We start from the raw sequence: 27,824 nt of genomic DNA, 5'->3' as shown, positions 1-27,824 counted from the left end.
CAGCCACGATACCCTACAAGCCAACAATAAAACAATATATATATTTAAAAATTGAGGAGTGGTGGCCCTAGCTTTCTAACCAAACTGATTTCTCTTTTTTTTTTTATTAGATCGTACAGGGACCTATTCCTTAATCACCTTGAATAAAGCCAAGCATGAGGGTTACCACGGTAAACGTTGCTGCGTTGACCGGAAACGCACGTAATAGAGAAGCCCCTAGTCCTTTAGCAAAGACTGTGATACCCTCACTATGATAACTCTTCTTGATCATGTCTATCGTACCAGTATACTGGCAGGACTGGGGACCTTCAATCCCATCTGCTTGAATTCTCGTCTTCATGACGTCAGCTGCAAACGACACGCACCATGAGATCATTCCGCTCAGTCCGCCCGCCATCAGCAGCCCACCAATACCAATCTCGTTATCTTTACTCACATCGGCGATCCTTCGACACAGTATATCGTATGACATGAAGTACGTCGCAAAGCCAGGGGTGTCCCGTAGTAGCGTCAACGTGAATCCTCGATAGCAGCCTCGGATTCCCTCCTGGTGGTAAATCTTCCGTATGGCATCGATGGAGCCTTTGTAATGAGTCTTAGTCTGGTGCTGTTTATCCTCCCCGATCCCTTCCATTTGCATGCGTATCTTGGCTAGTTCCATGGGTCCTGCTATAACTGACTGGATAGAGCCAGACACAGCGCCACAACAGAAGTGACTGAATGGCGTTTGATTCTCAATCTGACGCATCATGTTACCCTGAACTCCAAAGACAATGGTATTGATAAAAGCCAGCCCTGCTAGGGGGGATGCCATACCCTTAAAGAAACCAAACATCTGTGAAGAGAAAAACAGATAAGACCAGTATAAGCACACTTCCTATATCAGAACAATCTCTCGTCGTAGCAGCTTATTCTTATGGTAGCAGCTTATTCTTATGGTAGCAGCTTATTCTTATGGTAGCAGCTTATTCTTATGGTAGCAGCTTATTCTTATGGTAGCAGCTTATTCTTATGGTAGCAGCTTATTCTTAGCAACAGTTCTAAACAGCTCTTAAATCCATCAAAGTTCAACAGCACATTTTGTTTGCTTCTATTAGTACAAGGACCTACAGTACACATGATGTAGGCTTTAATGGACATTTCATGCTATTGAATGGGTTTTGATACCTTTTGTAGGTCAAGTTTTTGGCCATGAAATGAATCCCTACTCACTGTGAATGAAGATGTGTGTAATATAATATAATTTTCCTGTAAAAGTTTCAGCAAGTTTTTGAGAAAAAGTGAAAATCACAGAGCAAATCATAGAGCAATGTTTTCAGGAGAATCGTGTAATGTTGCTCGTGCTTAATCAATTTTTTTATTTCCTGACACAAAAATTATTTACTAATTTCTCAAAAACTACAGCACCCCTGCAAGTAATACTTTAAGGGAAGCTTTCTACCATCATTATCTTCAAAGCATGTAAGTTTAATGTCAATCTGTGGACATTATGTGCCGTACAAAACGTACCCAAACCCTTTGATTTTCCAAAGAAAAAGAATTAGAAATCAGCCCGAAGAAGGAAGACTATAAAGCCTGATACTCTGAGTCTAACACTTTGGGTAATGACTAAGATGCCTTACTATGTTGGTATAATTTGTTACAGATGGTTAGGAGTGAAAACAGATCCCTGTTCATTACTCCAGGGAGCTAAGGTTAATCAAAATAGTCACCCTGAAAATATTGAGTACCCACCCCCCCCCCCCCCCCCTCACTTTACACCACGAATTGCTGCCTCTTCAGTTTATCATGTAAAATGCACAGTGAATAGAAGAAACCAATGTTAGATATAAGACTTAAGGCATGGTGGAAAGTACCGAGTAAGTTAGGTTTGCGGTGACACCATGTACAAATCTCATTTAAGAGTAGTGGACACTGAACAAAACCTTGAGCAAGGGTACAAACCGACTCTTCCCAGAGCCACTACTACACATGAAAGAGATTTTTACATGGTGTCACTGCGAACCTGACTAACTTAAACCAATGTTACTTACTGTTTCTTGCCTTGCAATTTTAACAAAGCAGTGAGCTACACCGTTGTAGCGTTTAGTGGCCAGCGTCTGTGCTTGTAGTCTAACCTGTAACAAATAAAGGAAAACAACTGTAAATTAGTGGTGTTTACTAAGTTGAAAAGCTGAGCTTAGAAAGAGGTTAAAGTACAGTTGTAGCGTTTAGTGGCTAGCGTCTGTGCCTGTAGTCTTAATAAAGTAAAACAACTGTTAATCAGTGGTGTTTTAATTAATAGAACTAAGAAAAGAAGTTCAAGTTTAAAGACAGTTGACACTATTGGTAATTGTCAAAGACCAGTCTTCTCACTTGTTGTATCTCAACATATGCATAAAATAACAAACCTGTGAAAATTTGAGCTCAATCGGTCATCGAACTTCCGAGATAAAAATGAAAAAAAAAATACCCTTGTCACACGAAGTTGTGTGCGTTTAGATAGTTGATTTCAAGACCTCAAGTTCTAAACTTGAGGTCTCGAAATCAAATTCGTGGAAAATTACTTCTCTCTCGAAAACTATGGCGCTTCAGAGGGAGCCGTTTCTCACAATGTTTTATACCATCAACCTCTCCCCAATACTCGTTACAAAGAAAGGTTTGATGGTAATAATTATTTTGAGTGATTACCAATAGTGTCCACTGCCTTTAAGTTCTTTTTAATAATAAAATAATTTTAGGTTAGACTATGTTTATTTTAAAAGATGGGATGAAAGCAGCTGAAACAAAAAAATGAATGCTTACTACAAAATTGCATAAATAATATTTTGAGTTCAATCAAGTCTAACATTAAGTTACTTCATAACAAATTCAATAAAATGCTACCGGTTAAAAACATTCAAGCATTGATTCATAGGATGTACAATGTAATGCTGACATAATTAGCCCAAACTTAACATGGTCTCTTTAATATATATTGTTTGCAGTAACACCATGTGTGTATCTACTTGCCAGGTAGAGTTTGTTCTTAGAGAACTGTCTTTCTTTATTCTACTACCGCGGAGTAGATTGTTCGGTTGTTCGGGAGACTTCTCAGTTTTGAAAAGAACTATCCTGCTTTTTAACTATTACCCAGGCGGATGGTATAGAAATAGGCTGGGAGTACTATTTTAGCTTATAATAGGATCGTAATTAACTGTACTACCACGAAGTCAGCTCTTAAATTGGTCTCAACGTTTCAACTAGCTTGCTCTAGTCATCGTCAGGAGACTCTTTAATTAAAGTTTTAACATCATTTTACAACAATGACGGATTTGGCATATGTCCTGGTATCTACCAATCATGATTATACCTAGAGCCCATTGACATCATCAACACAGCACAATTTATAAGCGCTGCTTTAATCACGAGTAACTCAGCAAAAAACAAATTATGCTGATAAGCATAACTTTGTGATAAATCAGAATGAGGTTACCAGCCAAAATTGATGTCAAATGTACAATTTGCGACAGGTATCCTGCTTTTATTTGTTTTAGCAAAAAAATGTCAGCAATATTGTGTACAATTCAGCAGCTCTTTAAATTAGGCCTAGACACTAGTACCATACGACATGTTTCTTTCCTTAAACAATCTCAGCTGACTGAGGAGTATGCAGCATCAATGCTGGTAAGAGTGTACTGATAAATCACAAGACACTGGAAACCTCAAGATATGCACAAAATAACAAACCTGTGAAAATTTGAACTCAATTGGTCGTCGAAGTTGTGCGATATTAATGGAAGGAAAACACCCGAGTTCTCAAAATCAAATTCAAATATATCTCGAAAACTAAAAATATGTTACTTCAGAGGGAGCCGTTTCTCACAATGTTTTATACTATCAACATCCCTCCATTGCTTGTTACCAAGTAAGTTTTTGTGCTGACAATTATTTTGAGTAATTACCAATAGTGTCCAGTGCCTTTAAGTTACCATAAGTTTTACAGCATGGTTATGGGAAAGTTGACAGGGAGGTCATTTTACTATTGTCCCCATTGGATTTAATGTTGTAATTCTTCGGAAAAGTCACGGTGTTTTAACCAAAATAAGGCCAATGGAAACACGGCTTAAGATTTCAAGCATAAAATGAAGACACACCTGGGGAGGGGGGGGGGGCATATACCCCAAACCCAGTACCAAATGTATAATCATGGTAAAACAACAACAAAAGCAACTGGTGATTAACTACTTCAATTGACTTGTAGGGTACCTACATGTACATGCATGGAGGCAGAATAAGTTGTAGGCTTACCACTAGAGGGGTAGAATTATATCCCAATTCTTGCAGCTTTACCCCTACCTCTGCCTAGGGTAGGGTCATCAACAGAGATTAACATTGAATAGTGCATTGACGAAATTCTAAACCCCAGCTACAGCCGTAGTACATGTAGTACATGACACTCCACAAACAGAGGATGGTGTATTGACAAGCTCCTCCTTGTACAAATGAACACTCATGAGGACTAAATGGTAGCAAAAGATTTTACTTTCCGATCTTTTGATTCAACTTTTTTTAGAGAGACAAAACAGAATTTGAGCCTAATCTCTGTTGGGTTTTCAAAGTAGAGTTGTTTGTGGGGTACAAATGGTAGAATCGTGGGTGTGATTGAAGTTGCAGTAGAAACATTCCTGGAAAGTGGGCAGCAGTCTCCATTTGGTGTTATGACAAAACAAACTAACAAACTTTGAGGGAGTAACTATGATGTATCAATGGAAATCTTGCGACTAGCTAAGAGCTAATACTTGCAAGTAATTCAAACAAAGATCCTTCAAGAAAATCCTAAAAATAGCAAAAGAAATCCTGTAGTAAATAAATACAATTTGGTCCAAGTGTAATATGCCCCGCCCCACCCCCCATGCAGAAAAGAAAAGGTCAATCTAAAGTACTGCCATTAGTGACAAAATTCTACAAATCGGATTTGATTGTCTTTTTTTTTTCTTCTTTTTTTTGCAGAGTGATTTTAGAGGGAAGGATCCAATAAATCCAATGTCTGGGTGTAGAGTTGCTGCAATAGTTCTTTATTACTCATAAATGTTTGAATGTTAGATTCATTATATTCAAAATAGACGGATATCGCACGCTGATATGTTTGGCATGGTGCCATTTTAATGTAACAAACAACCGTAAGGTTAAAGAAACTTCCTCTTTGGAGCAAATATAGAAGGGGTACTTTCCCCCCAAACCATCATTCATTCCTGACAAGAATAATCCAACAAACAGATGTGCTTCTTGCTAATCCCAAGGGTACAGTCACAAATACAAAGTATGCTTGTTATTATACCAGGGCCCAATTTCATGTCTCTGCTTGAGAAAGCTGCTAAGCACACAAAGCTGCTAAACAAAAGTAGACATTGTTAACCAGTCACAAATTTCCAGGATTTTCACTGTCTCCTGGGGGATACCTAAGGGGAAGTGTAAACAAATTCAGTTTATACGATTTGATGAGATAATTTCCATGTTTCTCCATTTGAATGCAGTACGTTTATTTTTTGCTTACACTCTTTTGTGTCCTCAAATAACATCTTTGTACATTATTTTATGTTATAAATGTCAAAACGATAATAAACAGACTGAACAAACGTTTTAATTAGTGTGTTAATTGCACAGTTACGATGCAGACTTTTTAATTATTTAATTTTTGGGGTTTTTTTTCCAAATTTTTTTTTTTTATAGAGGGGCCCAACCTTGGGCTTGTTTTTAACAAAAAAAAAGATAAAGGGAAACTTGGCCAGAAGTGCCCCCTAGAAAAAAGGTGCGCCCCTTGTGCCCCTCTAAAATGTTACCCTACCCCTAATGTCTTGTAGATGACTCTCTTCTGATATTTGCTTTGCAAGTGAGTTTATCGACCTGGCCCTGTTTCGTGGAGATTTTCAAAATAACCATGTCAACACGGACGTCTTAACAGTGGCCCCAAAACCATTTGGACCCCTGCAAACTTATGCTCAAAGCATGGGAGATTTGGAGTCATTTGTTTTTTCAGCTTCAAGTGAAAGGTGCCACTGTCCCCGAAACTTATTTTTCCTTTGTACAGGACAAAATGCCCTAAGGATTTTCAAGCTATTAGTGATTTTTTTTTTCATTTAGCTCTTGTGAACTCTTCACCTACGATTTTCTTTGTCCATCATCGAATTTACAGCCAGGAATGTTTGTCCTTTATTTGTTTTGTGGGGTTTGGGGTGTTTTGAAATTTCAGCTGTACGGACACAGATTTCAAGAGAACAAAATTTGAAGAAGTTATCGAACATTGTCTGTATGGATGCGGAATTGTAGAAACTGGTTTAAAGTGGATACATCAACATCAACTTGGCAAAATTACTCTAGAATGCTTACCTGACTCATAGGTATGTGTTTGGGTCATAATGAGGCATAGTTAAGACACAACTTTTATCTTTACCAGTTTCAAACAATTTTATCAAAAATAATCAAGCATAAAGGATTGAGGCAGCAGGGATCCTACATAAACTGGTTGATTTTAGAGGATTGAGGCAGTTGGGATCCTGCATTAATAATAATAATAATAACCTGTTTTTATATAGCGCTTTTCACACCCGGAGGGCGTCCCAAAGCGCTTCACATTATTACCCCTGGTCACCGGGCCTTAATTCACTCCTTAAACCATCTCAGCTCCCTGGTGGGGAGTATGCAGCCTGTGCAACATTAATATGCGCTACTCGGCTAAATCAATCACAAGAACCATCTCTGCCCTCACAGGTACCCATTTACCCCTAGGTGGAGAGAAGCAATTATAGTTAAGTGTCTTGCTCAGGGACACAAGTGTCACGACCGGGGTTCGAACCCACACTCTGCTGAACAGAAGCATCAGAGCTTGAGTTTGGTGCTCTTATCCGCTCGGCCACGACACCCCGCATTAACTCATATTGTTTGATTGCGAAGGATTTGAGGCAGCTAGGGATCCTACATAAACTCAAATCGGTTGATTTTAGAGGATTGAGGCAGTTGGGTTCCTGCATTATTTCATATCAGTGAATTGATTTTGAAGGATTGAAGCAGTAGGCATCCCACATGTACATAAACTGATATCAGTTGATTTTGAAAGATTTGAGGTAGTTGTCTGCTATTCTTTTCAAGGGATTAGGGTTTGTTGTTTTTAACAGTCTCGTGATGGAGTTGGTTCCTTCCCATTCTAAAGACACCGGATGCAACTCTACCTAGCATTGTATGTTAATTTAGACAATCCACCAGTCTAGCCCATGGGCATTTCTTAAGTGTTAATGGAAAGGAAAGGAGTTTTTTCTTTCATTTCAGCATTTCGAAAGGTTAAGAGTGGTTTATTGAGGGAAAACCTCACATGAGTCCAAGGTTCAGATTGTATGCTGATTTAGATCTTCGAAACTAAAAGCAAAATATCAATAATAGGAAATATGATGATATGACCAGGGCTGGCATGAATTTAAGAAACTTAAACTCTACAGTTCCAAGGAGTAACATTTCAAAAGTTTGTGCTGTGGATTTCTTAACTCTTTGCAAAAGTTCCGCATGTACTGTAATGTAGATGCTTGAAACCAAAAGCAAGACATCAAAGGTAGGAAATATGATGAAATATGCACGACAGGAATGAATTTTGCAAGATTAAACTCTCGGGTTCAGTAGGTTATGTTTCAGTGAACTTACAGAAAAAGCAAATTGTTGGAAATGATGCTTGACAAATAAGTAAAGGAGAAGCAAATATGCAAGGATTGCAAAAGCTCAGAGAGATTCAGTGAACGAGTTAATTGGAGTATGGGCTTCTTGGGGAACTACGACAAAAGTCAAATTGTTGGGCAGGCCTGTTATTACACGGGAAGCCATATGGCCTCCGTTGCCCCTGGTATTGGCCTTGGTGTCGTTCAAAAGTTTCCCATTGACTTTAAGATTTTCTAATGAATGTGCCCTTTTTAATATGTTCAAAGATGAAATTCCAAGCTTGGTGGGCCACATTATGATGACAAAGATATTCAAAGCAAAGAGCAATGTATCTTATACCATACAGTGCTTGAAAAATGTGCGATTAGAAGAATCTTGTAGTGGAGTAGCAGTTAAAAACGTTACTTTACTAGTTTTGGCTTTCTTGTGGAAATACCTGCACAAAAGTTCTTATTGTATGGTGGCTTAGTTGCACTTATTTGTGTTTGGTTCATAAATGTTTACCCCTCAGAAAAAGTCAGCACCCCAAAGCATTTCAAAACCAATGCAATGAGACTTTCAAAGAAAACTGATCAAAAAAGTGTTCAGTGTTCGCTCCCTGAAAAGGTTAATTATGAATATACCCTAAGGCCGCTGGTTGCATCTATAAATAGCAAACCCCAACAGTTTTTGAAACTGCACAACTTGCTCAACTTGCACAAATTGCCGGTGAATGTGCCAAGAAATGTATATAAAACTTACTGGTAGGGCCTTAGCTTTTGATCCAAACTGGACCTTCATCAAAGGCATTACTTGAGACCAAATCCACAAAAATCCTAAAATAAAACCATTTAAAACCCTTCAGATTGCATAGTACAGCTTTGTAAACCAACCAGAAACATCAAGAAAACTAATAATTTTGAGAAGCTCATTTGGATTCAGAGTGCTTCAGCAAAACTTGCATACTTGGGGTCCAGACTGCCCCCCTTGCATGCCTTGGTTAAGCAGAGAATCTTGGAGACAAGCCATGAGAATTGATCAGAAGGCCTAAGGTTACTGCCTTCCAAAAACCACCTGTTTGACAATGTCAATAGTGTTGTCCCTTGAGGGGGGATCGTTTACAGTGTGTATCAACATGAATGTCCTCTGCCATTTAAAAACGAATGTTGGTTTACAAGATTAATTACCGCCCAGTCTTATTAGGTTATTAATAAAATAAAAAATCACTGACTTTAAATCTTCAACAAACCTGTAAAAAACTTCATCAATTTTATTGACAAAGAAACCCTCTTCTGTTTTGTTTAGAGATGTTTACGTACATTCCTATGAGGGCTAATTTTGATAGCTGCAATTTAAATAATCAAAAGTGATATGGAGAGGTGGGATCTTGAAATGATTTTTCCTTGATTTTGACAGCATTTGTAATAGTCCTTATGACAGGTATGAACTTCATAATCAGTGAGCTTTCAAGTTTGAACTAACCATCCCGTTTTTTCCAAAATGGTTGACTAGTACCTTTAAGTACAAGAACATTTAATGATTGGCTCGCCTGTACTTCTTTACGAAACTTCTCAACATCATGCTATGATTGACAGGTATGTTTGTACAGAAATGGAAACCCTGCTGTTTTATTTCCGCGAGGAATATTAAATTTTGATTGGTCTTTGGATTAAATGGCACGTTTTTCAGAGACATGCTACGAAAAAAAAAAAAAACTTCACTGCTTTCTCCAAACTTTGAAATGGCCACGAAAAAAATACGACAAGTTTCACTGCTTCCTCAAAACTTTGATTGGCTCTTTTGCTCTTCTCGATTTGTAACCCTAACAAATAAAAACAATCTTGAGAATCTTTAGTGGAATACATCATGGCCTTTAAAGGTTAAGAAAACACTTCTTGAACACTGTCATACCAAACAGAAAAAGGCAAGTTTTGGCTTCTGGAAGAGTATTATTGTCAAAAATTCAAACTATGTACATTGGTGGGTTTTGGTGACAACTTAATGGTAAAGTTGTCACTAAAATCAAAACCCATAATTTGGAAGAAAGCGCAGCCAGTATAAATAAATATTTTAGTTGTTTGTTTTGTACATTTCCAGCATCACGACCAATAATAATCAAACCTACATACATTGTACATGTAGGCATACTTGAAAAAAACACCAGTAAAGTAGGTAGATCATTTCCACTCTACCAATTTTTGACGAGGATATTGTGGTGTGAACTCAAAGCACAGTTGGTTGTCTGATTTGTCAAAAAGGCATTTTTTCCTAATATATTGTGTTCTTAACCTTACTCAAGCACGATGATACTATTTACTCAAGCATGTTAACTGTTTAAAAGTGAAAGAAATAACTTGGTTGAAATCTAACAAGATTGTAAGAGAAGAAATCGAGCGGAAAATGCAAAAACTGCACATGGGATTTGAGCATGGGAGATACACAGCAAGGAAGGTGGTTGTTGGTGTTAAATCTACAAAGGAAATCACAACTTAAATGATTTAGGAACCTATTTTACAAGCTTCTCTATTCAAATGAAGATCAGTCTTGTGATATGACTAGAGCAAGCTAGTCTAAATATTCAGACCTATTAAGAACTCACTCCATAGCAGTGAAGTTCATAACGAGAAGTCACCTTGATTCATTAAGCGAATGCAGTAGTCCTGGCAGACTTCATGCCTTCAAACAAGTAGTGGTTATAAAGGAGGACAGTTCTTTTCAGAACTGAGAAGTCTTTCGAATGAAAAAAACTACTCCACGGTAGTAAAGAAGTCTCCCGAAATCAGTAGAATATTTCAAAGAGCATAGTCTACCAAGCAAGGTGTTACCACAATTCAAATATACAAGATCATCTTTACCATTCAACCACTGAGCTTCCCCAGTGAACACAAGATCTTTTTCAGAATGATTCCTAATTGTCATTTAACAGCTGACCTTTCAAAGACAATTCTATAATGTGTTTGATAAGTCTAAACCAAAGCTTTAGCTGAGAGACAATTTGAAAAATAGGTTAGCAGAATCTGGTGAACAAATTGCTTGCAGTAATTTAACAAACCTCAGTCAGAAATAAGTTAAAACAGGGGCCAGAGGTTTGAAGAATAAAAACCTAAATAAGCTGTAAATTGAAAATCAAAAACAAGCACAGACCGAAAAAGAAAAAAAAACAGGGCATTCAAATTGCGACTTACTGTACTTTGAGATTAATGATAAGAATAGAGTGTCAAAATTCACATAAGAATGTATGTCCACAAGCCATCCAGAAACAGCCTACTGGCTAAAACACAATAGTCTTAACAATACCTTGACTGTATCGAACGGTTGCCCAACAAGTACACCAGCCGCACCTAAGGAAAACAGAAAAAAGAAGAATATAAAAGAGAATAAGTTCAAGTTTGTCAGTCAAGTTTAAAGTGAACCTTGTTCTAAACAGCTGTATTGATTGAGGCTTGCAGGGGCACCTGTGTAATAGTACACCAAGTCAACAAACTGTACTTTTACTGGACAACCCGCAGTGCTACACAGAATACACCATCAATGTACTGAAGGTATTCAACTGCAATTTCTTCAACTTGAGCCACTTTTTCAAACACCTCGTGTCACAAATCAAAGAAAACATTCCTGGGTTGAACAGCTGATGTGGGGAAACTCTCAACAATCTACTATGGTGGGGTGGGTTTTTGCTTTGTGATTTGATGCAGTTTTCGTTTGTTATTACAAAACTCCACCATAATGCGATACGTATTATTGTACAAATACAACAATTGAACATACACTGATACAGTGACCAATAATGTACATGTACAAAGTAGATATACACTATGCTAGCCTGCATTGTGACATCATCTGGCGTTCTGTACATTACAAACGATCGAGAATTGGTCCTTTCTCTATGGTACACACACACTCTTATTTCTGTACTAGTTTTGTGCCACCTTACATTTATTACAACCCCAGTGCATTTGAATGGTTATTAATTTTCAGTCAACTTGCTCGGCAATAATACCAAGGTACAGTGTAAGGTTTGTACATGTTGTGCTGACCTCTGGCACAAACAGCACCCACGACAATGCTTGCAATTTTGGGGGCCAAACCATCAAGCAGATAAATGCTGAGTTACCGAAAATCAGCAAACAAAATTGTATAACTGTAACAAAAAGGGACATCGACTACCAAAATTATTGTGACGATGACGCCATATGAATTGAGAAAATTGGGTCCCCCCTCCTAAAATAGAATGCCGCCCTGAATATGAATTGGTCGCCTGCCAAAATAATTGACCACCCTGCCTACAAATTGACAATATAATGAATGGAAGCGGGTGGAGTGGGGGGGGGGGGGTTCCTGAACAGAACACCACCTTGCAATAGTCATGACCATCAGCATTAGGATTGACAGACATCACAGTCCAATGATGTCATACCAACGGGTACATGTCCAATTATATAAATGACAAACCACCCTCTGGAGAACGCTGAGTACAATGTCTAAGGCAAATTTTGGTTTGAATACAATATTGAGATACCGATATGGCTATTTCATGTTATAATTGTCTCTGTCTTGCTCCTTGTGTGCATCAGCAATAATGAATACAGAGTCCCATAACACTTACAAGGGATCAGACTATTTACCTTCCAGATTCACTTTGATTACATTGATTTGAATTCAGGAAAAACAAAATGATTTCAATACGATAAGGGCCTTGATGACGTTGGTGAATACATACATAACGCCGGATAATGTCAGCAAAATAATCTCTTGAGTAGTGTGTCGTTCTGAGTAGAACTAGTGGGTTGACTTGACATTTGAAACGTATTGTTCATCTTATCCTTAGAACACCCTCGACTCAGGTTAAACTCTAAGTGGGGCCTAAGGAACAAGATTTCAGCCCTTATTTGAGAAAAGAAGTGCACAGATTTGCTGTAAACTGATCTTAAAAGAGGGGCCAATGAGAATTTTTAAAAAGGGCATATTTCTTTTAAGGGGAAGGTAAACAATTGGTAATCACTCTTAGCAGCTTTTGATAGTATGCATTTTGAGAAACATTTTACTTTTAGATAGTGTGGTTACATAAAAATATCAGTTTTCATGCCCCAAAATTTGAATCTGAGAAGCAGTATAGTCTGTTATAATTCAGTCTTCAAGTTGTAGGGACAAACAAATTTTAATTTTAAAGTACATGAAAAAAGATTGCGCCTTCAAAAAAAGGATGAGGATGGGACTATTTAACTGATTTTTTTTTTCTACAACAAGGGGAGCTCTGTGCTTATGACCGGAAACTAATTAATGACTATGCCTGAAAATAAAGTTCCAAAAGTGCAGGTGTTGGGTCAGACAATATTTGTCATCACACAATTCAGAGGTATTTAAATGCCTTCTCAGACATGCAACCCTTTGATAAATTCAAATGCTTGCGATACAATCTTGCAATACAATCTTGCGATTCACTCTTGCGATACACTCTTGCGATACACTCATGCGATACACTCATGCGATACACTCTTGCGATACAATCTTGCGATACAATCTAGCGATACAATCTTGCAATACAATCTTGCGATACAGGCTTGCGATACAATCTTGCGATACAATCTAGCGATACAATCTTGCGATACAATCTTGCGATACTATCTACAGCTTACCTCCTACACATCCAGCTATAAAATCTGATGCCATTATCCAGCTTGATGATAGCCCATTCTGCTTCTCCTCAGGAACAATGACATCTTCAGGTGTTGGCCTGTCTACAGCAGCAGCCACCCCAGTGGGGGTCGGCAAGGCTAAAGCACCCACTGCCCCTTTGCTTGGTGGAGCATCCATCGTGTGACCCTCGTCCAGAGTTGTCTGCTGTAACTGGGCCATGAACCCAGTGGGTAACACCCAGTGGATAGAGGGGGCTCAAGTTGTAGACACACCTATGTGGCCGTTAGCTATCTGCTTTGTTGGCCACAAAACGTCTTCATGACTCCTGGGATGTACCTTAGTCTGATGAGGCTTGGGCCTCCTCTTAATTGAAAGTTTAGGAAAGATGCACAGCTTTCACTTGTTGTCATAGTGATGCAGATAAATTGTTTCTGAAAGGAAAAGAATAAGGGAAGAATGAAAGACGGATCACAAGTATAATTCTAAAACCACTGGACCACTGGTAGGAATCAAGCAATTTAAACTTTGCAAGATGGCCCAAAACTATTTAAGTCATGCAGTCTAGTAATCACTAAAACACATATTTTCAAAAAGCTACTTATATTACACAGTGGCATCTAGTCTTAAAGGAATACACACAAGAAAGGCATATTTGCATCCGGAAAACATGCAACCACTTGGTTCCACCATGGAGGTAGAAATAGATAGTGTTTCACCGATTTATCAGTTGTGTGCATTTCTGATACAGTGCATTATCAGTAGGCCTAATTATCAGTGCACAGTGGTTGTGGTAAATCAGTCATGCACAATGACATCATATCAACAATCAGAAGATTGTAAAATTTGTAGCAAAGACCATTTGTCACATGAAAATGGCTTTAGAAAAACACATTAATCTTACTAGAAGATTTAAACAGCAAGGGAATTGGAAGGGATGTATATGTTGGGCGCGATCGACCAATTGCGCTGATTTATCAATAGCGCCCAACAATATACATGTTGACTGCATCCCCCAACCCAAGCACTCCATGCACCAACCAACCCTATAATACAGTCCTGGGGAGGCCTCAGGCTTTGTCAGCCCCTGGCCTGGTGCACTTTCACACTGTGTCTCTATTATGGGGTTTCAGCTGCATGTTTCAACAACGCCCAAGGGTTTTACTGCTTGCCCCTACTCCAGAGCAGTGGTGCCTATTCCCTTGGGTATGCCCATTTGCCGAGACAGATTGGGGGTAAAGCGATCATCATTTGAAAAGATACGTTTACTTTTATTCTATGTTGCAATACATAGTGTAGTATAATAGGTCATTAGAGTGCTAATGCTCAAAATAATAGTTAATAAAAGTGATAAAAAGGTGAACTTTAAACAAATTGCAACATCTACGTCCGGGAGAAGCACAGCTTTTGTTCCCCAGCCTATGAACAGACATACATTTATGTATGTCTGTCTTTTTAACATTAAAATACAGGACAAAAGGCTGGGTGTAACCCTGGGGGAAAACAAATGACTCCAGTTATATATTTTTGATGTCAGTAATAAACCCCATTATGGACTCACTCTACCATCTCCATCTAAATACAACAGTGTGCTAACAAAGCTACTGGATACACAGGGGGATATAAATAACTCCCACATTACCCATGGCAAATAATGACCTCTCAAGCTTCATCAAGAAAAAGTACCCACACGATGTTCAGCAAAATTAGCCAAATATATCTCATTCTTTTTTGACCTTCAATCCATTATGAAGACCCCATGAATTATTCATGATCCGTCTGGATTAACCTAATGTCTAAAGGATCTACTTCAACCTTGCCCCTTTGTTCATTGTGTTGCATGGATTGATGACTTTATGGTGATGGAGTAAAGAGAGACAGGTCTTTGAATAGTGCATCAAATTGATAGCTTTTGGAGTCTGGATATACAATGTTTTAAAAGAGCTCTAAAGAAACTGCAGTCATGCAATGATACAAATGGCATACATAAATCACTTATTACCATACATGTATGATGTTTACATAGTACCTTGGTACATCAACAAGCTATGAGATAACAATATGACTTTCACCTGACCTAAATTAGAGCTAGAAAACATGCGCTTCTTTGTCAAACTAAATGGAAAGCGCAGCAGGTTGAGGAAACGAATGAATGACCTGTCCCAGGGTAGTGCCTCTGCTCCTGTGCAACATTTACCCCAATGACCAACTAGTGTCTCAAGGATCAATGAGCTTTGCAGCCAAGAGCACCAACAAAGACAACCTTACGACAGCCCTTCACCTACACAATCAACCAATTGAAGGAAAATCCTCCTAAGACCCAGGTAAGCCTGTTCCAACCACGGAATCTTGAAGCTGGGAGGAAATCGTCCCTGATTTTGAACTGTGTCCACCTGGAACTTTTTTGTATACCTCAGCGTTAACTGGAACTTTTCCAAGATACCTAGGCTGAGAAGCTGCCCCTCCAAGCTAAAGCACAGCTACCCCCTGGACATGGGCAGGACTGGAAAACAGGGAAGTATAGTCCCTCAGTAGACAATGTAAGGAGGTGGGACAATGCATGACAAACATGAAGAAATATACGGACTATGATAACACAGAACCCCCAATCTATGCCACACCTTCCACGATGCCCAGCCCTTGAGGAGCAGTGCTGCCTTCAAGACCCGATGACAGCAAACGAGCAGGCTGTGAGATGCACCAAGTCTTGGCCAAACTGTTGAAGACCCGATGACAGCAAACGAGCAGGCTGTGAGATGCACCAAGTCTTGGCCAAACTGTTGAAGAGGCGGATGATGGACTCGAAAGAAGAAGTGGTTCTAGGAGTTTAATGTACTTGTCCCAATGTATTCAACATACATGTCATGTACTACACGTCCATCTTCCTTAACACCCTGTTCACACAGCACTACGACCTTACGAAGATCATGCAAATCTCCCCGACCTCAAAAAATTATCAAGTCGGGTATGATGGGCGTCAAGATCCATCAATTTGGCAAATTGAAGACTCGCTCAACTTTACTGCTTAGTGTAAAAAGTTATTCTGACTTGCTGTCACTACGATTACTGACGATTACACCATGACCAATGTACGATAATGGCGTTCCCATGACGACTTTGTCCCGCTTATTGTTGTCCACGACCCAGCTACGCAAATTTTTTACATGTTCAGAATAAGCGTGGGGAGAGCTTGCAGCTTCCCGACCTAGGAGATCTCACCCGATCAAACCACGCTCATAGAGATCCTCCCACGTTTGGCCTACAATTGGTCTGCGTTTGGTCACGCTCTCGGCCACTTTTCCATCGTAGTAGAAGCAACAACTGAGTGTGAACGTGGTATCCTGGCCAAATGTTAGTTAAAACACTTGGACAGCAGAAGAACAAAAATTTGTCTACTCACACAAGGTACATTTTGTAGAATCTTACAACCATGCTACAATTTAGCAAGCTCAAGTGAAAGGGGCTTTACATTGTAAACACATCCGCTTCACCATCCATGATTCTCTCCATGCACAAGGTACTACTAGGTTGCCTGTCAGGCTAATAGACCGAACCACTAAGCTCCGCCCCATTGCGTATTGACCAATCACAACGCAACGAGTCCGACATGCGTGCGCATGCTTGTCGCAGAGTTGTGCAGAAAGGCATTGGAGAGCCCCAAATGTTCTTGCTCACACGTGCGTCGTGGGCGGAGCCTACTGGATCGGTCTATTGCCACTCTGTGACTTGCTGGCCAATACAAGCAAACGGTTGATTTTGTTGTTTTACTTCAGCTTGAATTCACAAAGATCATCAAGATAATACCTTTTAGAATGCCTCAGATTGCATCTAGGGAAGGGCGATACAAAAAATCAAGTAAAAGACATTCTAGGACTTTGTTTCAATTCAGTGTGCTTCAGCCACAACTTCCAAACTGTAGGTCCAGCATGCCTTACAATTTTTAAAAACCTGTAGAGAACCCAGTTTCTGGATACTATTTAGAACAATTGTATGGTGTTTTCACATGGTGTTGTATGATGCCAGGTTGAAGAAAGGAACGATGTATGATTGAAAGGGAACTGGTTCGCTTCATCTACCATCAAATCATAGCAACAATAAACTCAATGCTACACCATTGCACCAATGCATAACTAACAAAGAGAATAAGGACTTGTGGATTGCATAACTCACAAAGGGGTATAGGAAGTTCTGGTGAAAACAACCTTGTTTCTTTCTTTATTGAGAGGAACAGAAATCACAATAAAGTATTGACCACTTAGACACCATCTGATTTTATCATTGATTGTTGGATTTGTTTTTCTCAAGTGTCTGAAACCAACTGAAAGTGATTCAACATGTGGCTGGACATGCAGACTTAGTATACAATGGAGGAACCTCCAGAAGAAAAGAAAAAAATCAGTAACGTTTGCATCCATTTTTGATGGAAGTCCAGGCCTGTATGCTTTGTTTCGAAGGCAAGGGCAACAAGGCAAAAAGAGCAAAAAGGCATTTTCTCCTTGGTAAAGGAGGAAATAATAATTTTGTAAAGGCACCAAGGCAATGACCATGGGGCATGGAGGCAATCGCCTTTGTTGCCTCCGTGCAGGCCGGGAAGTCTAAAAATTTAATCTTTGTTCAACAAAACAATACAAAATGATAAACTATTTTGAGTGCATGAGCCTGCATGTCCATTCACATTGAAAGACCCTGTAGATGGCTTCAGAGGTTTCAGGTACTTTTACCAAACTTCACACCATTGGAAAACTTGCTGATAATACGACCATTGTAAAAATGGCATGTACACTTCATTGTGTTTCCTTTCTATTGAATACAGTAGGCTCTTTGCCTAAGGGCAAACTGTGAGGACAGCGAGGGTGGTGGAATGAGCCAAAGATGACTACTACTGATTGTAACTGTGCTGGCATCCCATGAGATTCAAATGTAAATTTATTTCCTACATGTACAATGCATGGATATGGTAGGCAGTGCACAACCAATCTCCAGTGATGGAACGCCAAGGCCTTTACTGATGTAATACAAATACCACAGGCAGGACCCGATGTATTTACATGAAAATCAAATCATCATGCAAAAAGACTTGACCTCAGCCCGATGGCAAACACTAAATATGTTGTTTATCAACGCCCACTGTACAAATTGTATCGTGAAAATAAGATAGCATGTAGGGTACATTTTGTAGTACACTAGTTAATTGTTTCATCCGTTGTTTCGCAATTTTTGTTCTTCTCCAAATTGTACATTGTAAATTGTTGATAATATTTGTATTTCAAATAAAATTGTAATGTTATTGATGCAAGCAATGTTATAAATGGAGCCCTAACATGTACAACTGTAGCTAATGTACACTTCAGTAAAGGAAAATTAGGTGGATGTACATTACACTTATAGACATCATGTGTGCAATCGCTATTTATATGTTCCCCCCCCCCCCCCCCCCATGATTCTAAACCATATATTCTGGACAAAACATATTGCAAACTATTTTCACTTTGTTCTAACAATGACAATGAAGCTTCAACAATGCCTTTTTTAGTTATTGTTCAGGACAACAATGATCTCACTTTATGTTTGTACGTAAGTATTAAAGATTTCAAAGTTACCCAGGTTTTTACCATGGACTTTGCACAAATGATACCATTCTGATACAGAAGATCGGTCCCTCATGGTCCCTCTGTCTACACATGACACCGAACCTTTGAACGTGGCTTATTGTACATGTAGTATGATGCAGTAAATCAAGTCCACAGTCTATGTTACACCATTGCTCCATGGTTACACCATTGCTCCATGGTTACACCATTGCTCCATGGTTACACCATTGCCAGGCTATAGCTCAGACCGGAATTCAGGAGCAAAATCCAAAAGACTGGAATTGTAAAATGTTAGGAGACCAGTGAATTGTGTTCACAAGCCAAGAATCAAAAAGAATCAAAACTCTCTTATAAACAGTTTAACATGTAGAACTCCCTACCTGAAACTGAAAACTTTCAAGCTCACTTGGCATACTCAAGAACAGTTTAAAAAGTCATCTGCATAAAGATGCATACCTTTCATTGCTTGTTGGTTGTTTATTGTACAGCTGCGCCATGAGTGACACTTGTGGCGGATACCGGCGCTTTAAAAGTTGTCATTATTACTACTATTATTATCATGTAAACTGTTTGTTTACAGCCACAGCCACAATATTATCGGTAAACATTTTGTTTGTGTCCATTTTATGAACAAAAGTTTGAAAACCACTTATAGCAGTTATCTCAATGTTATATCAATAAAAAAAAGTGATCGAGTTTGTCGAACACAAGATCTGTAAAGAGTTACTCAACATTTATAATATTGTCCATTTGGTATCTTTGTAACACACAGTTTACCCACTTGAACAAGCACAAGAATTTACTAATCTTATTCTTGTCTTATTGAAATACATCAGTCACAAAGTCTTGTTTTAAGATGTTTTGAACTTTTGGTGGTTTTTTTTTTTTTTTTTTTTTTTTTTGGGGGGGGGGATATTCCTTGTATTCAATTTCAACACACATGATCCCTAGACTTGTCAAGCTAGTCTTGAGTTTACTTGTCTGATGCTACTGGCATTGCTTGGGCATGCAGTCCTGCATACATTTCAACACATGATCCCTAGACTTGTCAAGCTAGTCTTGAGTTTACTTGTCTGATGCTACTGGCATTGCTTGGGCATGCAGTCCTGCATACATTTCAAACATAGTTGTATGCTGCACTTGATTACATGTTTAATGTAAATCAAGTGCAGCATACAGGGCAATGTAAAATGTACACTGTAATCAGTGCAACCATGTACTAGGGCAATGCCACACACAGTCAATTTATTGTAAACAGTGATTTTAGATTTATTGATGAACTTGAAAACATGTATCCAGGTATTGCAGAAAAACTCCAACGCAACTGTGGACGTTTTTAAAGGCATCGGACACTATTGGTAAGTACTCAAAATAATTATTATCATAAAACCTTGCTTGATTACGAGTAATGGGGAGAGGTTGATAGTATAAAACATTGTGAGAAACAGCTCCCTCTGAAGTCTCGTAGTTTTCGAGAAAGAAGTAATTTTCCACGAATTTGATTTTGAGTTCTCAGATTTAGAATCTGAGGTCTCGAAATCAAGCATCTGAAAGCACACAAATTCATGCGACAACTTTTTTTTTTTTTTTTTTCATTTTTTCATTAATATCTCGCAACTTCGACGACCAATTGAGCTCAAATTTTCACATGTTTGTTATTTTATGCATGTTGAGATACACCAAGTGAGAAGACTAGTCTTTGACAATTACCAATAGTGTCCAATGTCTTTAAATGCAGGCTTCATCAAGCACTGAACATAGGCATACAGTACCATCATGGTACTGTATCACAAATCATAGAGAAATAAACAGTTTAAGGATAAAAACCGAAGTATAAAATATTCTTAAAAACAGAAAGAAATCACAAAAATGTTAGTTAGGTAAATTCCTTCAAAACATCAATTTAAAACTCACCAGTTCAGCTTACCTCTACATTGTAATTGTGGTTTCTTGGTGTCACCCAACCCAAACAATAACCACAATACCTTCTGACAATTACTAATATCCTGAATTATATTATAACTGTAAAGTGGTGGAGTTTATCACCAACCTACCTACAGAGAATCTCTAGACCAATAAGGAAACAGCTAAAGCCCTGAACCCTGGTGGCAGTCAATAGAGGTCAAACACCACCCCTTTAGGAGCTGTGTTGCATGCTATTGGTTGATCAACATGGGCTAAATGTGGGTGTGTCAAGGCAGTTAGTCATGCATACTGCTTAGTATTTAGTAGGAAACTCCTCCACAAACAGCCCATTCAAACTAAAACTACATGTACATGTATCTAGGTATGTCCCCACACTTTCTGAGTATTTATGGTTTTATGGTTTAGTGCATGTGTTTGTACTGTACACGTTGCTTACTTGTTGTACTTTGTAAGTCTATTATTCTGGTACTCTGAGTCCGAGTCCATGGGGGTAGAAATACATCCATGCTGAGACAACAGTATATGTAGACAACATGGAGCTATCCTTTTATGTTCAACTACATGTACTGGTCCCATACATGTATCCTCTGAACCATTGAGCAAAGACAATCACCAATAGTGTATCCAAAAAGTATACATTTACTGTGCATTTTACCAAATTCAAAAACGTGTGTACATTGTGGAAGTTCAACATAAATTAAAGAGTTGGTGTCTAGTCTACTTGCTATTTGGCGTCTTCAATAGTGCTTTGTACATAATGGAATGTTAGTACAAGCATGGAGGTACAAGGTGTTTACTGGTTGTGAAGCCAAGGATTCTCAGAAAAGCAAAGATCAATAATGAAGCCAATAATCCCATCGAGAGAAGAAAAGGAAGTTTCAGTTTTAGATGTAGGAGGAAACCTATTCCAAGGTTGGGGGGCACTTTACACAGTGGTGCCCCAGTGATACTCAAACCAGGTTAGGTCAAAGCATGAGAGTAAGAACAGAGACTAGAAGGCAAGGAAAGTAACCACTAGGCTAATCCAACTGCCATTAGTGACAGTGGTGATCTTCCAAGGAAAAACTAGTTTTAAAACGCTTTCTATAAAGGGAATAATGCAACCTGTATCAAGGAAGGCATTAATTTCAAACTTAAAGCTTTTACAAATACTTTGAAACTTGAGCGGTTCAATGGATACATACTTTGATCAATACATTTCCATTGGCAACAACTGCAAAACTCCAGTCTGTTCAAACAAAATAAGCTTACATATCAAAGTTTTCCTTATTTCTTCAAACATATAAAAGTTGAGATATTCAGCGTTCTCACAACTAAACTCTTTTTACATAGACTTCAGAGTTTTGGATGTTGGTGTACTTTGCAAAAAGAAAACGACCTTGCCCTCTCTAGGATAGGAATGGATGAAATTCAACGCATGCATGTAATCAGCACTGCATGTAATCAAATTTGGTTCAGCCAGCTTTATCATGACAATTGACATGATGGTTGAGGTGATCTTTGTTTTTCCTTTTTTTTTTTTTTTTTGGGGGGGGGGGGACATAATGCAGAGAAGATCAACCATGTACACTGGGGCACAGGCAGAGATGAATAGTTATTCTTTGTTGAACATTGGTTGTGTTTTTATTTATCTACTTTGACTTCATTAAAGGGTTTGGTACTTTTTGTACGACACACAAAACACAATGTCCACAGATTCACATTAAGCTTACAAGGTTTGAAGATAATGGTGGTAGAAAGCTTCCCCTAAATTATAAAATGTTACTTGCTAAAGGTGCTGTATTCTTTGAGAAATAAGTAAAACAATGTCCCGGAAATTATTTAAGCATAGGTCTACATGTTGTTCAACGTATAGTGCAACTCTCCTGAAAACACTGCTAGGTAAGCTCAGTGAGCTGTAACTCATTCACCAACTTCGTCTCCTTTTCTAATACAAAATCATGTTTTTTTCTTAAAATTTGTAAAGGAACAGATTGCTCCAATTATCAATTAGAAAATATCCACAAACAGAATGCAAACTTAGGATGATCCACTGAAACGTTAGAATAAAAATGATTTAGATAAAAATAAACGCAGCTGGACATGCACATCAACCTTTTTGCTCTTCTGAAAAACAAATACATATGAATGATTGATAGACTGTGAACAAAAGTTAATTGCTTTCTTATTTTTTTCATCACGTGGGTCCTAAAACACGTGAGGTTCATTGATCATTCCCGATCCTCTCCCTGAACATTTAAGCGGACTATTCTATGTTCTAACCAAGTCAAAGTCATGACAGCAGGAGTATTTACTTTCCAGCAGGTTCACAACTAAGATATAACTAATAAGAAGGCTTAATAAATTATAATAGATGTTAAATTTGCATCTGGGATAAAGAATATTAATTTTGGTTTTTACCCTTACACCGATGTGTGTTAGCACTGTATACTCAGTACTTTCCCCTTACACCGATGTGTGTTAGCACTGTATACTCAGTACTTTCCCCTTACACCGATGTGTGTTAGCACTGTATACTCAGTACTTTCCCCTCACACCGATGTGTGCTAGCACTGTATACTCAGTACTTTCCCCTTACACCGATGTGTGCTAGCACTGTATACTCAGTACTTTCCCCTTACACCGATGTGTGCTAGCACTGTATACTCAGTACTTTCCCCTTACACCGATGTGTGCTAGCACTGTATACTCAGTACTTTCCCCTTACACCGATGTGTGCTAGCACTGTATACTCAGTACTTTCCCCTTACACCGATGTGTGTTAGCACTGTATACTCAGTACTTTACCCATACACCGATGTGTGTTAGCACTGTATACTCAGTACTTTACCCATACACCGATGTGTGTTAGCACTGTATACTCAGTACTTTACCCATACACCGATGTGTGTTAGCACTGTATACTCAGTACTTTACCCATACACCGATGTGTGTTAGCACTGTATACTCAGTACTTTACCCATACACCGATGTGTGTTAGCACTGTATACTCAGTACTTTCCCCTTACACCGATGTGTGTTAGCACTGTATACTCAGTACTTTCCCTAGTCCTGTACCCATACACCGATGTGTGTTAGCACTGTATACTCAGTACTTTCCCTAGTCCTGTACCCATACACCGATGTGTGTTAGCACTGTATACTCAGTACTTTCCCTAGTCCTGTACCCATACACCGATGTGTGTTAGCACTGTATACTCAGTACTTTCCCCTTACACCGATGTGTGTTAGCACTGTATACTCAGTACTTTACCCATACACCGATGTGTGTTAGCACTGTATACTCAGTACTTTCCCCTTACACCGATGTGTGTTAGCACTGTATACTCAGTACTTTACCCATACACCGATGTGTGTTAGCACTGTATACTCAGTACTTTACCCATACACCGATGTGTGTTAGCACTGTATACTCAGTACTTTCCCCATACACCGATGTGTGTTAGCACTGTATACTCAGTACTTTACCCATACACCGATGTGTGTTAGCACTGTATACTCAGTACTTTCCCCTTACACCGATGTGTGTTAGCACTGTATACTCAGTACTTTACCCATACACCGATGTGTGTTAGCACTGTATACTCAGTACTTTCCCCTTACACCGATGTGTGTTAGCACTGTATACTCAGTACTTTCCCCATACACCGATGTGTGCTAGCACTGTATACTCAGTACTTTCCCCTTACACCGATGTGTGTTAGCACTGTATACTCAGTACTTTACCCATACACCGATGTGTGTTAGCACTGTATACTCAGTACTTTCCCCTTACACCGATGTGTGTTAGCACTGTATACTCAGTACTTTCCCCATACACCGATGTGTGTTAGCACTGTATACTCAGTACTTTCCCTAGTCCTGTACCCATACACCAATGTGTGTTAGCACTGTATACTCAGTACTTTCCCTAGTCCTGTACCCATACACCGATGTGTGTTAGCACTGTATACTCAGTACTTTCCCTAGTCCTGTACCCATACACCAATGTGTGTTAGCACTGTATACTCAGTACTTTCCCTAGTCCTGTACCCATACACCGATGTGTGTTAGCACTGTATACTCAGTACTTTACCCATACACCGATGTGTGTTAGCACTGTATACTCAGTACTTTCCCTAGTCCTGTACCCATACACCGATGTGTGTTAGCACTGTATACTCAGTACTTTCCCTAGTCCTGTACCCATACACCGATGTGTGTTAGCACTGTATACTCAGTACTTTCCCTAGTCCTGTACCCATACACCGATGTGTGTTAGCACTGTATACTCAGTACTTTCCCTAGTCCTGTACCCATACACCGATGTGTGTTAGCACTGTATACTCAGTACTTTCCCTAGTCCTGTACCCATACACCGATGTGTGTTAGCACTGTATACTCAGTACTTTCCCCATACACCGATGTGTGTTAGCACTGTATACTCAGTACTTTCCCCATACACCGATGTGTGTTAGCACTGTATACTCAGTACTTTCCCCTTACACCGATGTGTGTTAGCACTGTATACTCAGTACTTTCCCCATACACCGATGTGTGTTAGCACTGTATACTCAGTACTTTCCCCTTACACCGATGTGTGTTAGCACTGTATACTCAGTACTTTCCCCATACACCGATGTGTGTTAGCACTGTATACTCAGTACTTTCCCCATACACCGATGTGTGTTAGCACTGTATACTCAGTACTTTACCCATACACCGATGTGTGTTAGCACTGTATACTCAGTACTTTCCCCTTACACCGATGTGTGTTAGCACTGTATACTCAGTACTTTCCCTAGTCCTGTACCCATACACCGATGTGTGTTAGCACTGTATACTCAGTACTTTCCAGAGTCCTGTACCCATACACCGATGTGTGTTAGCACTGTATACTCAGTACTTTCCCCTTACACCGATGTGTGTTAGCACTGTATACTCAGTACTTATTATAACACCCCTTACAAATATTCTGCCTGTTCATTGGTTTAGAGTGCGTCACATGACATGTCTTAGTTTTGCTAGACGACGGTCGTGTGATAGTGCATCGGTTTGCCGTGGGCTAGTGCGAAGACTATCACATGGCGTGCAGTACCCAGATGTCCGTTGCATGTACGAGGATGATAAATTAATAGTTTGTAACCATAATACTCCATTAGGGATTGCACGACACTACATGCAGCACAGTAAAAGTTTTTGCAATCTGTATTTGCGTCGTCCGTGGATTGTAGCATTCAGGTCTGTAACTTATAGTACAGTATTTAGAAATGTTTGGGATGTTTTAAAACAAATATTGATAACTTTTACTCGTGCAATGGTTAAAACTATGACTCCTTGGTGATCCCCGTAGCATTCTATTTTCCCTCGGCTTCGCCTCGGGGAAAATAGAATGCTCCGATGATCACCTCAGGAGTCATAGTTTTAACCATAGCACTCGAAGCAGTCAATATTTGCATACTAGACAACCGAGGTTGCCCGGTAGCTAGAGGCAGTTCCTCTAGCTACCGGGCAACCTCGGTAGTCTAGTAGTAGGTAGACACTGCTCTAGAATTGCAAGGGTCGCGGGTTCGAATCCCACCCGAGTAACATGCCTGTTATATTTTTTTCACAAGACTCGGGAAAGTACTGAGTATACAGTGCTAACAGTGTAACACACATCGGTGTATGGGTAAAAAACCAAAATTAATATTCTTAATAAATTAAATGAGGCAAAATACATGATTATTCTTTGGTTCAATAAATGAAGGTCCAATGAATGTATTAAAAATTAGTAAAAGTACATGATAACGGGTTTGTGTTACCTCAATGGTGCAACTATGGAGGTGGTGTAACTGTTACTTGCAGTATACAGATACTGAGATTTATGAACTTATGAAGTTCACAATTGTGAAAACGTACCAACACAACAACATACACACACAGGCAACACATGATCAACGAACTCGCCGACTGGCGGTACAAAATAGGAAGATTTAACCATTAAATTCATGTATATTTAGCTACAAATAAGGTCAACTTCTTGTCATATCTTTTGCCATGTATAATCATATACTAATGTAGATAATTCTGTCCTAATTTACTTACAGGATTGAAATACAAGATGCCATCATCAGCACCTCTCTCGACATGGTTCGCCATCCAGCACACATCAGCTGATGTCGAATGGCGCATAAATGCATGCAAATAATACATGCATCATTTATCACACACAGTGTGTCAATGTAAAAACTGAACCGGGGGGGGGGGGGGGCTCTCTAATTAACGGTGAGTGAGGGCGCTATAAAACATTTTTAATATAAACAAAATTGTGGGTTATTTTTTGGGAGCTTGGTCTTTTATGTGATTGCTGTTCCTTGCTCAAGATTCATCACCAAAAAAAGGAAGCCAAGGAAAAAACGACTAGTTTCAATCTTAACAGGTCACTTTACAAAGTTCTCCCCTTCCCCCAGTTTTGTTTGCAGTATTGAAGAAAATCACTCAGAAACATCAACCGGTATTTTGTATTCAATGGGACCAAAAAATTGATGAAATATTCACAGGTTGGTTGGACATGTCAGGAAGTTCATTGACAACTAGAGAATTGGAATGTATTTACCCTTCATAAACCCAATCATTTTAAAATATACAACACAGTCATTCAAGAAGAAAAATTTAGTCTCAGAAATTCCTGCAATCGCTCTTTATTTTTTAGACAAATGTTGAACATTAGAAATGGCATAAAAATAACATTAAGTGTTCACCCTCAATAAGAAAAATAACAAAATTAGGGGGTACAATTAATTCATAACATTTATTCAAAATAATGGTTAATAGATGAATAATTGCCAATCAGAAAAAGCCACTGTTTTACTCATCAAAAGTAATGAATTTTAGTGAAGACAATCTCAGGAATCCCAAAAACAACTTCTTATGAATTCTCGCACCAATCATGTACTTCACCCGATTACTGTCAATCAATGTTTTTACCAAAAATCATATGTACGCAGCAAGATGTGTGAGACATCAGGCCCCAATTTCATACAGCTGTTCAGCAGAAAATACTGCTTAGCA

The 27,824-nt window shown here is 38.9% G+C and overlaps 1 protein-coding gene across 3 annotated transcripts; it reads right to left on the bottom strand.

Moving 5' to 3' along the window:
* Nucleotides 1-94: 94 nt before the first annotated feature.
* Nucleotides 95-26,941, bottom strand: LOC117306747 (mitochondrial basic amino acids transporter-like). 3 transcript variants are annotated; one of them, XM_033791226.1, is made up of 5 exons: nt 26,859-26,941; nt 13,278-13,709; nt 10,939-10,982; nt 2,034-2,117; nt 95-835 (listed from the first exon to the last, which is right to left on the bottom strand). In XM_033791226.1, the coding sequence occupies exons 2-5, from the start codon at nt 13,495-13,497 to the stop codon at nt 131-133; spliced, it is 1,053 nt and encodes a 350-aa protein (XP_033647117.1). In that variant the 5' UTR covers nt 13,498-13,709; nt 26,859-26,941; the 3' UTR covers nt 95-130. The 3 variants fall into 3 exon arrangements, with proteins under 3 accessions (XP_033647117.1, XP_033647118.1, XP_033647119.1); XM_033791227.1 differs by lacking the exon at nt 26,859-26,941 and adding an exon at nt 20,781-20,929; XM_033791228.1 differs by lacking the exon at nt 26,859-26,941 and adding an exon at nt 20,794-20,929.
* Nucleotides 26,942-27,824: the final 883 nt, after the last annotated feature.

The sequence above is a fragment of the Asterias rubens genome, unplaced genomic scaffold (assembly GCF_902459465.1).
Source record: "Asterias rubens unplaced genomic scaffold, eAstRub1.3, whole genome shotgun sequence".
In the NCBI taxonomy this organism is placed as follows: domain Eukaryota; kingdom Metazoa; phylum Echinodermata; class Asteroidea; order Forcipulatida; family Asteriidae; genus Asterias; species Asterias rubens.
Note: the sequence above shows the minus strand (reverse complement) of the source record. Positions and strands in the feature narration are given on the sequence as shown.

What these genes read in the sequence shown, in the direction of transcription:
- LOC117306747 (XM_033791226.1), bottom strand. Translation starts at nt 13,497, where the DNA reads ATGGCCCAGTTACAGCAGACAACTCTGGACGAGGGTCACACGATGGAT. An exon ending in TATAGCTGGATGTGTAGGAG is followed by an intron (nt 10,983 to 13,277) that starts GTAAGCTGTAGA and finishes TGTTTTCCTTAG; the next exon opens with GTGCGGCTGGTGTACTTGTT. An exon ending in AAATTGCAAGGCAAGAAACA is followed by an intron (nt 836 to 2,033) that starts GTAAGTAACATT and finishes TTCTCTTCACAG; the next exon opens with ATGTTTGGTTTCTTTAAGGG.